Here is a 12,664-nt window from a genome sequence, read left to right as displayed (position 1 = left end):
CCGTGGTAGGTCCTGGTCCTTGAAGGAGCTTGGGTGCAGAGAGAGGGCACAACCCATAAATGCACAAAACAAGGTGATTTCAGGAAGGGACAGGAGGGGTCGCTTCCTCTGTAGTGTCAGAGGGGTCTCTCAGAGAGGGACAGGTGAGCTGGAGCCTGGATTATGGAGAAAGACTCCTCTGTGAACATCCACTGGTGATGGAGACGTGTGAGTATATAAATGCACGTTTCATCAAAAGAACGAATGTCCTGAGGCACTGTGACTAGGCTATGATGCTTCCAGTTGGGAAAGAAGTGTGGCTGTGGCTGGAAGAGACCTCACCTTGCTTCAGGCAGGAGTGCGTCCTGTGCCCCCTGTGTGGTGGGGCGGGGGCACTAGGGGAGTGAGCACTGTATTTCTGCTAAAGAATTGATTGCCCTGGGGGCTGGGAATGCAGCTCAGCTGCAGAGTGCTTGCTTAGTACGTTTGAGGCCAGAGACTCAGTCACCAGCAGTGTATGTGTGGGGTGGTGGGTAGCCAGGCTTGGTGGCCCCTACCTGTAATCCCTACCTGCAAGCTGAGGCAGGAGAATCTCTGGGAGCTTATTGCTCTCCTAGGCTATACAGTGAGTTTTAGGCCAGCCTGTGTCACCAGTATTGAGATCCTGTCTCAAATTCTTTTATTTTTTCCTTTCAGGAGCTGTACAATAGAATGTCTCAAATTCTTAGAAGACGAAGATCACCCTTAGTGTAGTTGCACAACATGAGCTGCAGGGGGCAGGATGGAGACTGCAGCAGAGGCAGAAACCTGGGAGAGAGGCCTTAGCATAGCCTGGAGAGAGTCTGGTTTGCAGAGCCTGGAGTAGTCTGACGACTGTGACCCTGAAATAGGGAGAGATAGATGTGGGTCTGTTTGGGTATAACTGAGAATAATGAAGGAATGAGGCCAAGAAAAAAGCAGACAATACCTGGCTTTGTTTGTTTTTCACCTGAACTAGGCCATCTGTGAGGGGACATCAGGAAGGATGGATGGGGAAGGGTGAAAGGAAACCCGAGCTCACTTTTGCTCGGGGCGCTCCACAGGCTCTAAGAGGACTTGCTGCGTGGTGGAGACCATCGAGAGTTCAACAGGGAAGTCTTGGCCAGAGATAAAGATCCCAGATCCAAACACGATCTGTGAAATTGATGATATAGGAGTAATAAACGGATGTTACAGAAGACCCTAACTTGCTAAGGACATGCTAACTTACACAAAGTCACATTTGGCTACAGGAGCCCCCAGGGTGCACTGTATGGTAACCAGGCTCCTTAAAAACGGCTGGAAGGATCTGTGCTTCGGATATAATTGACGTTTAGCGTCTCCGAGCAACACTGCATGTATAGCTGATAGGGATTTCTGTAAGAAGAACAAGGCAGAGAAGAAGACAGACTTGCTCTCAACAGGCTGGGGTTGCCTGTCCACAGTGAGGTACTCCAACCTTTCCTTAGGATGAAGACTGAGTGCACTCAGAGGGGTTGAGGACATGCATCATAGCCACCAGGAAGTTGCAGCTATTTCTTTTTTAATGATTTGACTGGGAGCAGGGTGGGCTGTTTCCGGTACCCCTGCGTATTGTTGCTACAGGTGGAGCGCACCCATCAGGCTTGGGCCAAGCAATTTTTTATGGCGAGGGGTGATTGCCCAGTACAGCCTGACTCAGTTCCTCATGATTAGAGGCTATTACCTAACAATTTCTGTGCAGGGTTGGTTCCCTTTTGTGCATTTGCCAGAACTAGTCAGCCGCTATTATCACAGTTTTCTTTTATTAATCTCTGTGTGCTCGGAGTGGTTTCTCCCTGGGCAGGTGTATGAGCTCTATAACAAAGTCACAGGAGGTAGGACTAGCGGCCGCGGGAGTGAGCCTGCTAGCGCTAGGGCGAGAGCGCCAAAGATAGAGCCTCAGGTTCACTGCCACTCAGAGGTGACAGAGGAAAGAGAAAAGCAGGTGCAGCCAGTGTTGCCGGGGATAGAAAGGCAGAGCGGAGTCACGTGGGCACGGGAAGATTGTTGGAGCAGGGACACTGGCCTGTGGATCAAACGCTGAGAGGCGAGATCGGAAAATGGACTTTTGACTTCAGTAGAATCAAGGTCACCAGTGCCCAGATAGAAGCTGTGTCCTGGAATAATGAAACTAAAGGGAGAGAAATGAAGGTGGGGAGAGGAAGTGGAAGAGGAGATGACAGGGGTCTGAGGTTTCTGAGGAGTCCGGTGCTGGGGCAGGTTATAAGCAGACTGGACTTCCATAAGGGAAGTATCACAGGAGTGAGCTTGAGAGGGAATTGGGAGCCAGAGGGGTCATCCAGGGTCTTGCTGGGTTTCCAGGGCAACAGATGGTGAGCAGGGCTGGGGCAGAAATCAGATGGCCCTCGTGAGATAGCTTTCTTTGTTGTATGCTTTGTTTTTTGAGACAGAATCTTCCTATAATGCCCTGACTCTCTGGGCTTGCATTCACTCTGTACACCAGGCTGGCTTTGAACTCACAGAACTGCCTCCCTCTGCCTCCCAACTGCTGGGACTAAAGGTGTGCACCATCATACCTAGCTGACTTCTATTTTTTTTTCCTTTGAAGCATAAGGAACTTAAGGCAGGGGTATGAGAGGTCTGGGATTGCTGGTCTGGGTGAGCCACCTCGAGGGACTCCGGGGGTGTGTTGGAGGAGCGGGGCCGCAGGAGACGTGGGCTGGGTTTGAACGTGGGTCCACGCACACGGGTGTGCTGGCTCTTAAAAAAAGACTAATTTAACCAGAACTTGGAGTCATCCTAGATGAGCTGGGTAGACTTTAGATGTGACAGTCATAATTACAATATGTGAGCGAGGGTGCTGGGAGGGTTTGGAGAGCTTTGGAGAATGGCCAGTGAGCAGCAGGTAGTGCTCAGAATGGGGTGGGGGAGGCGGTGGTTAGGAGCATGTCCTAGGCAGGGTTACCACTGTTGGGATGAAACACCATAACCAAAAGCAAGTTGGGAAGGAAAGGTTTACATTTCCACATCGTAATCCATAGTTGAAGGAAGTCCGGGCAGGATTTCAAACAGGGTATGAACCTGGAGGCAGGAGCTGATGCAGAGGCCAAGGGCGATGCTGTTTACTGGCTTTTTCCTCAAGGCTTGCTCAGCCTTTCTTTCTCTTTCTTTTTCCCTCCATTCCCCTTCATCCCTTTCATCCCCTGAGACAGGATTTCTCTGTGTAATAGCCCTGGCTGTCCAGGAACTTGATTTGTCCAAGATTGGCTTTATAAGTGGGGCAGTGGCACATGCCTTTAACCCCAGCACTCGGGAGGCAGAGGCAGGCAGATCTCTGTGAGTTCGAGGCCAGCCTGGTCTACAAGAGCTAGTTCCAGGACTGGCTCTAAAGCTACAGAGAAACCTTGTCTCAAAAAACAGAATAAATGAATAAATAAAATAAAATAAATCAGTCTTATACTCACAAAGATCCACCCACCTGCGGCTGCCTCCCTGCTGCTGGGATTAAAGGCAAATGTCATCACATCCAGCTCAGATTGGTTTTTTTATAGAACCCAGGACCTCACCCACAATGGGTTGGGCCCTTCCGCGTCAGTCACTAATTAAGAAAACGCCCTACAGGCTTGCCTCCAGCCAGATGTTAGGGAGGCTTTTTTTTTTCTCCTGAGGCTCCCTCCTCTCTGATGACCCTAGCTTGTGTTAAATTGACTTAACCAGAGGCAGGAAACAGAAAAGACTGCAGGCCTTAAGCAGACTGTCACATCCTCCCACCCAGCCCTTCTCAAAATGGAGCCGGAAAGGTATATCCTAGCTTGATGTATGTAGATACCTTTGATCCCAGTACTCTAAGGCAAAGGCAGATGGATCTCTGAGTTAGGGGACAGCCTGGTCTACAGAGCCAGTTCCAGGACAGACGGGGCTACACAGAGAAACCCTGTATCAAAAAACAAAGGAGGAGGAGGAAGGGAAGGGAAGGGAAGGGAAGGAAGGAAAAGAGAAAGAAAGAAAGGTCTATTTTACCAGAGACTTAGGAAGGGGCTCTTCACTTTCTTGTGCACATGGGAAAGCTGAGACCTGGTGATATTAGATGCAAAAGCTGTCGTCCTGAACCTCAGCTCTGGGGTGAAGTAATGGCAGTGATGGTGTTGTCACTTCTTCCCTTGTCCAGCACCTGCAGTGTCTTCTCCCTCTGTCCCAAGAGCATTCTCCCTTAACTCCTCATTGTGTGTCCCGGCCCCTCTGCCCCTCCCAGAATCCTCAGGGAATGAAGGCGGTCCAAAGAGCTTTTAGGTGCTAACCAAGCCGCTTGCTTCCATTCCCTCACACACTTCCTCCTCATTCACCCACTGTCTCTCATCAGTCACTCGAGAGTCTGGGATGCTAAATCTCCATAAAATATGAATTCTCACTCATCCAGTCCCCAGCTGGCTACTTCTCACCCAACCCCTAAGACCCCGAGCCCATCGTGAGACCCAGAAGCTGAGTGCATGGGTTTTCCATGTTTTTCCTATGTTTGCAGATATCCAGGCCTTTCCATGTCTGTTGCTCGTTTCTTCCTCAGGGTCATCTACTTGTCGCGTGTGCCGCCCGTCAGTCTTATTTGCCTCTGTCTTCATAACAGGACTGAAAATTATACCAATTGTCATTGATCAAACTTCACCCAGTTTTTCCAGTGCTAATGGTTGAGCCCGGGGCCTTGTACATGTTAGACAAACACTGAGCTATATCCCCAGCCCTTCAGAAATTTCTACATCTGCCTATAAATAAATCCCCTAAACACATCTCTCTAATCTACAAAAGCAAAGTTTGTTCATCGGACTAGAGAGATTGTTCAGCGTTTGGAGCTCTGGCAACTCTTCCGTAGGACCCAGCATCAGTTCCTAGTACCTATGGTGTGGCTGTCTGAAATTCCAGTTCCAGGGGACTTGGTGCATCTTCTGGCCTGCAAGAACACTGCATGCCCACTGGTACAGAAACACATGCTGAAAACACTAATATAGATTAAAACTAAAATCTTAAACTAGGCGGCGATGGCGCACGCCTTTAATCCCAGCACTTGGGGGGAGCAGAGGCAGGCAGATTTCTTGAGTTCAAGGCCAGCCTGGTCTACAGGGGTTCCAGGACAACCAGGGATACACAAAGAAACTGTCTAGAAGTGGGGGGAATCCTTCCCACACTTAGCCACCTGCACACTGCTCCCAGCAGCTCCGCTGTGTGGCTCATATCCTTCTAGAATTGTTGGGGCAGGAACTGGGGACTTGGTCTTGCATATGCTAGGCAAGTTCCCTACCACTGAGGTGTATCCCCAGTTCCCCGCCCCCATCCCAGCTTTAAAATTGAGATAAGATTTCAACTAAGTCACCCAGGCTGGCTCTAATCCTGCCTCAGATTCTGGAATAGCCAAGACAGCACCTGACTCTTCTAGATCTTAATAGATATGTAAAGAGACAAACACACACATACACATTTAACATATAATGGCAGAGTTTATTTTAAAAAAAAAAACCACTCTGTATTTCCCTTTTCTCCCAACAGTAAAAGACAGACACAATATAGGACTGCATGGCAGATCCTTCATGCCTAGGGAATGGGTGGTGCTAGTGTGGGTGCACATGGATGGACCATCGTCACGCCCCACCCACCCCAGGGCATCAGGAGAGGCATATCTCCATGAGATTTAGTGTGTAGGCCCCTCTGTGGACTTATCTGTAGATGCCAGGCCAGGCATAGTACAGTAGGCTTTATGTAACGTGGTGGCATGAATGGATAGTGCAAGATCACCTCTAAAAAGGTGACATATCTTCCACTCCCACCACTGGAATGGCAAAAGAAGTCATTCCAGGAGGCTGGAGAGATGGCTCAGCTGTGAAGAGCACTGGCTGCTCTTCCAGGACGTGGGTCCAATTCCCAGCACCCACATGGCAGCTCACGACCACCTATAACACCCATTCTAGGGGACCCAATGCCCTCACAGAAAAACCAATATACATTAAAAGTCATAAAATGAGCTATTTCAGTCCCTGAGCTTTGGGGAAGCCACACCACTGTTGCTGCAGTCAATGACAGACAGGTGACCTCCTCTGCAGGTCAAACGTCAGCTGTGGGACTTCTCTAGCATCTGAAGAGGAAGGCTGGCCACCGCAGCACACATGGCAAAGTCGAGGATGAGGGTGGAGGTACCTAGCTTCCCTGCCCCAACTGAGGGTGAGTCAGAGAGCTCCAAGCTAAGCTGTGCCCCATGCAGGCCCTGCAGGGACTGAGTTCGGATCAGCTCCTCAGTCACAGGACAGATCTTCCCCTTTAGGGGTTAACTGCAGGTGGGACTAAACCTGGGCTCAGCAGGGGAAGAGCAGGGTGGGGGCTGCCCCTTCTCCCTCCGGATTCCAGGAGAGGAATATGGAAGAATACATTCTGTAGGCATCCCTCCACAGATGTCTAACCATATAGGTGGGGTTCACTTCCCACCCTACCTCCTAGAAGTCTGTTTTCTGGACGCTACCACCCTTAAAAGAGTTCCATGCTTATCAAGTTTTGATCTCCCAGAAAGCAGAGGAGACCAGGACACGGGGAGCTCTCCAGTCCATTTCTTTAGTACCCGCAAGCCCCAGGGATCTTAAGGTCAAGCTTTCATTCACAGCTTGGATGCACAGTCCTCCCAGGAGGCCAGTGCCATTGGAAGGAGCTGATTGGAGTTCGGCCTGAGTTCATCTCCATCACTACTTCCCAGCCAGAGACAGCAGTCAGTGAAACTTTAGCAAGTACATTTGTTTTGTGCGTGACTGTGGTGTGTGTGTGTGTGCACGCACACGCACGCACGCGCGCGTGCACGCACACACACACACACACACACGCACACGCTCAGCTCCCACAACGAAAAGTCATTCCAGAGTCTCCGAAGTCCTGGGCTTGATCCAAGAAGTTTGCAGGTGAGGTAGCTCAAAAAAATGTTGTGTTTCTCATCTGGCCAAGAGGGTCCTCAAGGCTGTAGGGAGGAGGTGGTTCTTCTGTGGGAGTTGACTTCGGAACAACCTGCAGGGGAAAAAGTGTGTCCTGGGTTTGCTTGGGGCCTGAGTAAGGCACGACAAAGTCGATTGGCAGCCCTCTCCGATCCATTACTTCAACAAGTTGGATAGGGAGCCATGAAACAAGTTAGGCATTGGGACAGAAAGACCCACCTGATTATAGGGTGGTGGGGGATCCAAGTTGGTGACCCAGATCATAGTCTCTAGGGGGACACTGGAAGGTGGTTCTGGAGGTGTCTCATCATTCGTTCTGAGGCTCTGCTGTGGTCTGCATGCACGACAAATGCGCCTCACCACGCCGCAGAAGCACAGGAGAGGTAGCATGACCGCGAAAATGATGATCAAGATTCTGGGGAGGGGATGACATCTCCCTGAGTGCCTGGACCACTCCCCCTTGCCATATCCCCATCACCCACCCCCATTCTATTTCAGGTGGACCCAGTTCTCTGTGAAAGTACCCAGGAGGGCTGACCCTCGGGCTTACCTGAAGGGGTCATTTGAAGGATCCCACATCTTTTTTTCTCGGCAGCATTCACTGTCACTATATCTGAATCCTCTGAGGCAGCTTCTGGTCAAGTGAGATAGGAATGGGGAGACATTGACCATAAAGTGTCAGACCAAAGGGTAACCTTGTTTCCCCAGACACCAATGCTCAGGTCGCAAGCCACCCTTAGTGGGTACGGGGTACATATCCATCCTGGGTTCACTGGGAGGAACTGAGGCCTAGACTTGAGACCCAAGTTTAGTGGGTCTACCATTGTTTCTCAGGCAGAATGATCATCGTACTACTAACCTTACAGGGCAGGCATGGGGCTCAAGTGTGGCTTTGCTCTTTTGACTCACCCTCCAGGTAAGAAAGGTTGGGGATTAACCACCGCTGGAGCTGCTGCCGTCATGCAGCTCCTAAGGTTGGACGGTGGGAGAGGGGCTAGGGTTTCAACCAAAGTAGGTTGAGTGAGGAGGCGTCTGTCTCCTTATCCAGGGCATAATCTGAGCACACACCACTCCTCCCCCACCCCAAGTCTCAACTGACAACTATAGCCCAAGTCTGATACTTACAAGAAGATACATCTCATGACCTGTGGGAGAAAAAAAAAAAAAAACAGAAGTCAGAAAACAGTTCAAAATCTGTGCGTTGGGTCCTTAGACTGCTTGCCCAGCATACACCTCGGTGTAGGGTTCAATTTCCAGCAATGACAATAAATCAAGTGTGCATAAACCAGCAGTGGTGGTACATGTCCACAATCCCAGAACCCAAGACGGCAGGAGAAGCATCCAAGGCTACATAGCCATTGTGAGGCCAGAGTGGGATTCAAGAGACCCTGTCTCAAAAAGAAGGGGAGGCTGGTTTCAGACGCTGCTCCGGACATCTCAGACAGTGGGTCTCAGACTCTGTCTCTCCTTCCCTCCAGCTCCAGGGTCAATGATTAGAGACTGCCTCTGCCTTCGGAGTGCTGGGATTAAATAAAGGCATGCACTACCATGCCTCCTTCCCTCACCCCCTTTTTATTGAGACAGGTGCGGCTTCGATGTATAGCCCTGGCTAGCCTGGAATTCTGGAGATCTACCAGCCTATCTCCAGACTGCTGGATTAAAGGTGTGGACCATTATACCTGGCTCCCAGCTGATTTCCCCTGCCACACACACAGTTGGGGATTGGCCCAGGAAGCCACCTTCAGTGGATGCCCGGCTCCAGAAATGCCAGAAAGCAACCCAAGCCCCTCCCTCTTTGCACCCCACGTCCCAGGTAGAGGCATCTCTAGGAGTTCCCTAAACGTACCCACACCCCATTCATCCACAGGACCCTGCAGGGGGAGATTCAGGGCCTCCATACAGAAATCCATCCTGTTGATAGCTGTACTGTGGCTAAGCTCATCTTAGGTGTTCAAGGCATTTCCCTCTCTGGCCACCTCACTTAAAATGACAACCATTGCCAGCTGTGGCAGTCCTTGCCTTTAATCCCAGCACACCAGAGGCAGAGGTGGGTGGATCTGTTATTTTGATGCCAGCTTCACCTACATAGCAATTTCTAGGGCAGCCAGGGCTAGACCCCGTCTCAACAAATAAAGACTAGGAAGCCAGCTTTTGGCTTTGCTAAAGATCAGTACAACAGCACCTCATGGGCTGAGTAAAGACAAGGGGACATGTAACAGTCACCCCTGGGGATCATTCCCTCTCTCCATGCTCACAGGAGCACTGTTCTTCACTGAGAACAGGTACAGAAAGTTAAAAACACAGCAAGGGAAGCCGGGTGGTGTGGCGCACGCCTTTAATCCCAGCACTAGGGAGGCAGAGCCAGGCAGATCTCTGTGAGTTCAAAGCCAGCTTGGTCTACAAAGCGATTTTCAGGACAGCCAAAACCACAACACAGTTAAGGGGCCCAGGAACTCAGTCACACCCCCTGCTCTTCCAACATCAGACTCCCCCAGACTCCCCTCCTCCTCCTGTACTACATTTTTTTGAGTTTTTTTTTTTTTTAAACATGGTTTCACTTTGTAGCCCTGGAACTTGTTCGCAGACTGGCCTTCAACTCAAGAGTTTGGCCTGCCTGCCTCTGTGCCCTGAGGGCTGGGATTAAAGGCAGAACTACCACCAGCACCTTGTTTCTCTTAGAAAGTTAAGTGGTAGCAATGGTCACACCCACCTTAATTCCAATCCACTTTTGGTTCCAGAGCTAAGGTAGCAAAGTCAGACCTCTGCTGAGTTCAAGGTCAGCCTAATCTACGTATCTATAAACTATGTAAGAATTTAAAAAGTAGTGGTTTAATGGCAAAGTTAATAAACTGAACCAGAGCCGGGTGGTGGTGGAGCACGCCTTTAATCCCAGAACTCTGGGGGCAGAGGCGGGTGGATCTCTTTGAGGCCAGCCTCATCTACAGACCGAGTTCCAGGACTGGTTTTATAGCTACTGAGAATCCCTGGGGGGGGGGAGGGGCAAGGGATGACACGCAAGCCTGAACCAGGACTACTCCCCTCCCCATCTTAACCAGGGGGTGGTTTGATCTGGGATGGTTAGGAGCCTGAGTTGTAGAAAGCATAGGATGAGATTTAATGTGGGATATATTAGCTTTTACTGGGGAGACTGACAAAGCCTATACTTGGGACTGCAGAGAGGGTGTCCGAAAGTGGAAAGAATGCCTTGAACCTGGGTTCATGCATGGCTTTGGATGGAGAGGTTCAATTCCAAACAGTCGGTGAACTGCTCTGAGGAGCAGGCGTGGGACTTCACCCCCTAACCCCAACCCAACAGATTCTCAACCAAGATTGTAAATTTTTAATTTTTAAGGCTTGTACTGGCCAAGCAGTGGTAGTGCACACCTTCAATCCCAGCACTGAAGAAGCAGAGGCAGGCAGATCTGAGTTCGAGGTCAGCCTGGTCTAGAGAGTGAGTTCCAGACAGTCAAAGCTACCCAGAGAAACCTTGTCTCGAAAAACAAAGCAAACAGATTTATTTGATCACCTCTCAGTTTGAAGGAAAGCCAAGACACTTAATTAAGAGAAACAAGAGTTTGGGGCAGCCCTCAAAATCTTGCCTGCCTGGATCACAAGCCAGAGGCCACCTAGCCTAGGTCAAGGGAGCCAGGTCTCCTCCAAAGACAAGAGTGAATGAATCAAGAGCCTCCTCTCCCCTAGTACACTTAAGAAAAGTCCCAGAGAGGGCTGAGATACTCCCCCAAGGTATATTCTCCAGTCACGGAAAACAAGGAGAGCCACCTAGCCCAGACACATGGGACCTCAGGTTCCTCAGCCACGACAAAACGGGGGTCAAAGTTCCCACTCAGGGCTGTGGGTGGAGTCAGATCCCACTAACAACACAACCGGACCAACACAACCCGACCAAGACTAGCGACCCAGGTTTCCCCAGAGCCTCCCTCTGAGGTCCCTACCTCCACTTTCCCCAAGCAAAACAGAAAGAAAGGAAGTTGCTAATTGTCAGTGGTTACAAGGAATTCCCGCCAAGGTAATGCGGGGAGAAAAGGCTCAGAAGTCTTGCTTACCTTGTTGGCGCTTACACGTTGGAGACTGGAGAGCAGGCCGAAGAGCAGGGTGAGAATGAAGCCTGGGATCCAGGCGCCGGGCATCCTGGCAAAGGGTCAGTCACTGAGCTTCCGTGTGCAGGGAAGGAGTGACAGGGAACGACCTTTCTAACTTCCCTCCACCTATGGGGCCCAATCTCAGAGTGAGGGCGGAGTTAACACACCTGAGTTGGGCCAGACTATGGTTTCTAGGCCGAGCTCAGGGACAAGAAGTGGAGAGGAGCTGAATTTGCTCGAGTCTGAGGAACTCGAGGTGGGAGCCGCTAATTTAACCACTTTGTAGGCCGGATGTAGCAGAGCACTGTGGGAATCACTCTTCTGGGCTGCATTTAAGTAGCTAGAGTAGGGTGTGGTGACACCAACCTTTAATCCCACCGTACAGAAAATCTCAGTGAGTTCAAGGTCAGTATGATTTACCTAATGAAATCCAGGCCAGCCAGCATTTAATAATAATAATAACGATAATAATAATAACAACAACAACAACAACAATAGTGGTAGAAGCAGCAACACTAATAATATAATAATAGTAATAAATTAAATAAAGAAACCGGGTAGTGGTGGCGGCACACACCTTTAATCCCAGCATCTGGGAGGCGGAGGCAGGCAGATCTTTGTGAGTTCAAGATCAGTCTGGTCGACAAAGCAAGTTCCAGGACAACCAGAGTTACAGAAAAACCCTGTCTCAAAACAACAACAACAGCAACAACAACAACAAAACCAACAAGAAAAAGAAGGAAGAAAGGAAGGAAGGGAGAAAAAAAGAAAGGAAGAAAGAAAGAAAGAAAGGAAGGAAGGAAGGAAGGAAGGAAGGAAGGAAAAGAAAGATGGAAGGAAAACGAATATGGGGCAGCGGGCAGTCTGGGAGGATGCCTATGACTCAGGGGTTAAGAGCACTTGTCCTTGGACCTGGGTTGGGTTTCCAGCATTTACATACATGATGGCTCACAGGCATCAGAGTTATAGTTCCAGGAGATGACACCTACTTCTGAACTCTAAGGGCACCAGGCATGCACATGGTGCAGTACATATGCACAGAAGATGAAACAAATAAATCTTAAACAAAAGCAAAAGAAATAAACAGGACCAGCAGATGATTCAGTGGGTAAAGGTGCTTACTGTCAACCCTGAAAAACCTGAATTTTTTTTTCTTTGAGACAGGGTTTCTCTACATAGCCTTGGCTGGTCTTGAATTCAGAGATCCACCTGCCTCTGCCCCCCAGTGCTAGAATTAAAGGTGTGCACCACCCCGCCCAGAGTGATCAGCTCAAGACTGCTGAATTACGCCTTCCCGCCCCCCATCTCACAGACGGGTCCTGTACCTGAGATGAGAAAGGCGTGCAAAGGGAGGAAGGCAGAGATTTCAGAAAGTCAGGCCAAGGAACAAGAGGGATAGTGGTGGTGGGGGAGGAGCGTGTGGTCATATAAACTATGAAAGTCCTTTGTGCTTTGTCCAAGGATGGAGGAAAAGGCATTTGGGTTGGGGAGGGAAAACCCTAGCACGCATCCACACGGTACCGGGACGTTAGTGTCCCCTCCCCTTTGCAACTTTGTGGGAAGTTGCTGGTACATGTCCTTTTAATTAAAGATAAATTGAGGCTAGGAACTTAATTACTAAGTACTTAA

The 12,664-nt window shown here is 49.9% G+C and overlaps 1 protein-coding gene across 2 annotated transcripts; it reads right to left on the bottom strand.

The window, feature by feature from the left end:
* Positions 1-5,445: 5,445 nt before the first annotated feature.
* Positions 5,446-11,443, bottom strand: Tmem92 (transmembrane protein 92). 2 transcript variants are annotated; one of them, XM_087910066.1, is made up of 5 exons: positions 11,000-11,443; positions 8,061-8,080; positions 7,486-7,566; positions 7,155-7,350; positions 5,446-7,008 (listed from the first exon to the last, which is right to left on the bottom strand). In XM_087910066.1, the coding sequence occupies exons 1-5, from the start codon at positions 11,081-11,083 to the stop codon at positions 6,916-6,918; spliced, it is 474 nt and encodes a 157-aa protein (XP_087766192.1). In that variant the 5' UTR covers positions 11,084-11,443; the 3' UTR covers positions 5,446-6,915. The 2 variants fall into 2 exon arrangements, with proteins under 2 accessions (XP_087766192.1, XP_048302615.3); XM_048446658.3 differs by having other exon boundaries at positions 7,486-7,569; positions 11,000-11,410.
* Positions 11,444-12,664: the final 1,221 nt, after the last annotated feature.

Source organism: Myodes glareolus, chromosome 9 (genome assembly GCF_982192425.1).
Source record: "Myodes glareolus chromosome 9, mMyoGla1.1, whole genome shotgun sequence".
NCBI classification, from domain to species: Eukaryota; Metazoa; Chordata; class Mammalia; order Rodentia; family Cricetidae; genus Myodes; species Myodes glareolus.
This window is presented reverse-complemented; position numbering and strand designations above follow the sequence as displayed.

Bases quoted from the DNA above. Each gene is read 5' to 3' on its own strand.
- Tmem92 (XM_048446658.3), bottom strand. From the start codon at position 11,083: ATGCCCGGCGCCTGGATCCCAGGCTTCATTCTCACCCTGCTCTTCGGC. The intron at 7,570-8,060 runs GTAAGTATCAGA...TCACTTGACCAG, and splicing joins GTCATGAGATGTATCTTCTT to AAGCTGCCTCAGAGGATTCA. The intron at 7,009-7,154 runs GTGGGTCTTTCT...TTTCCCCTGCAG, and splicing joins CCCCACCACCCTATAATCAG to GTTGTTCCGAAGTCAACTCC.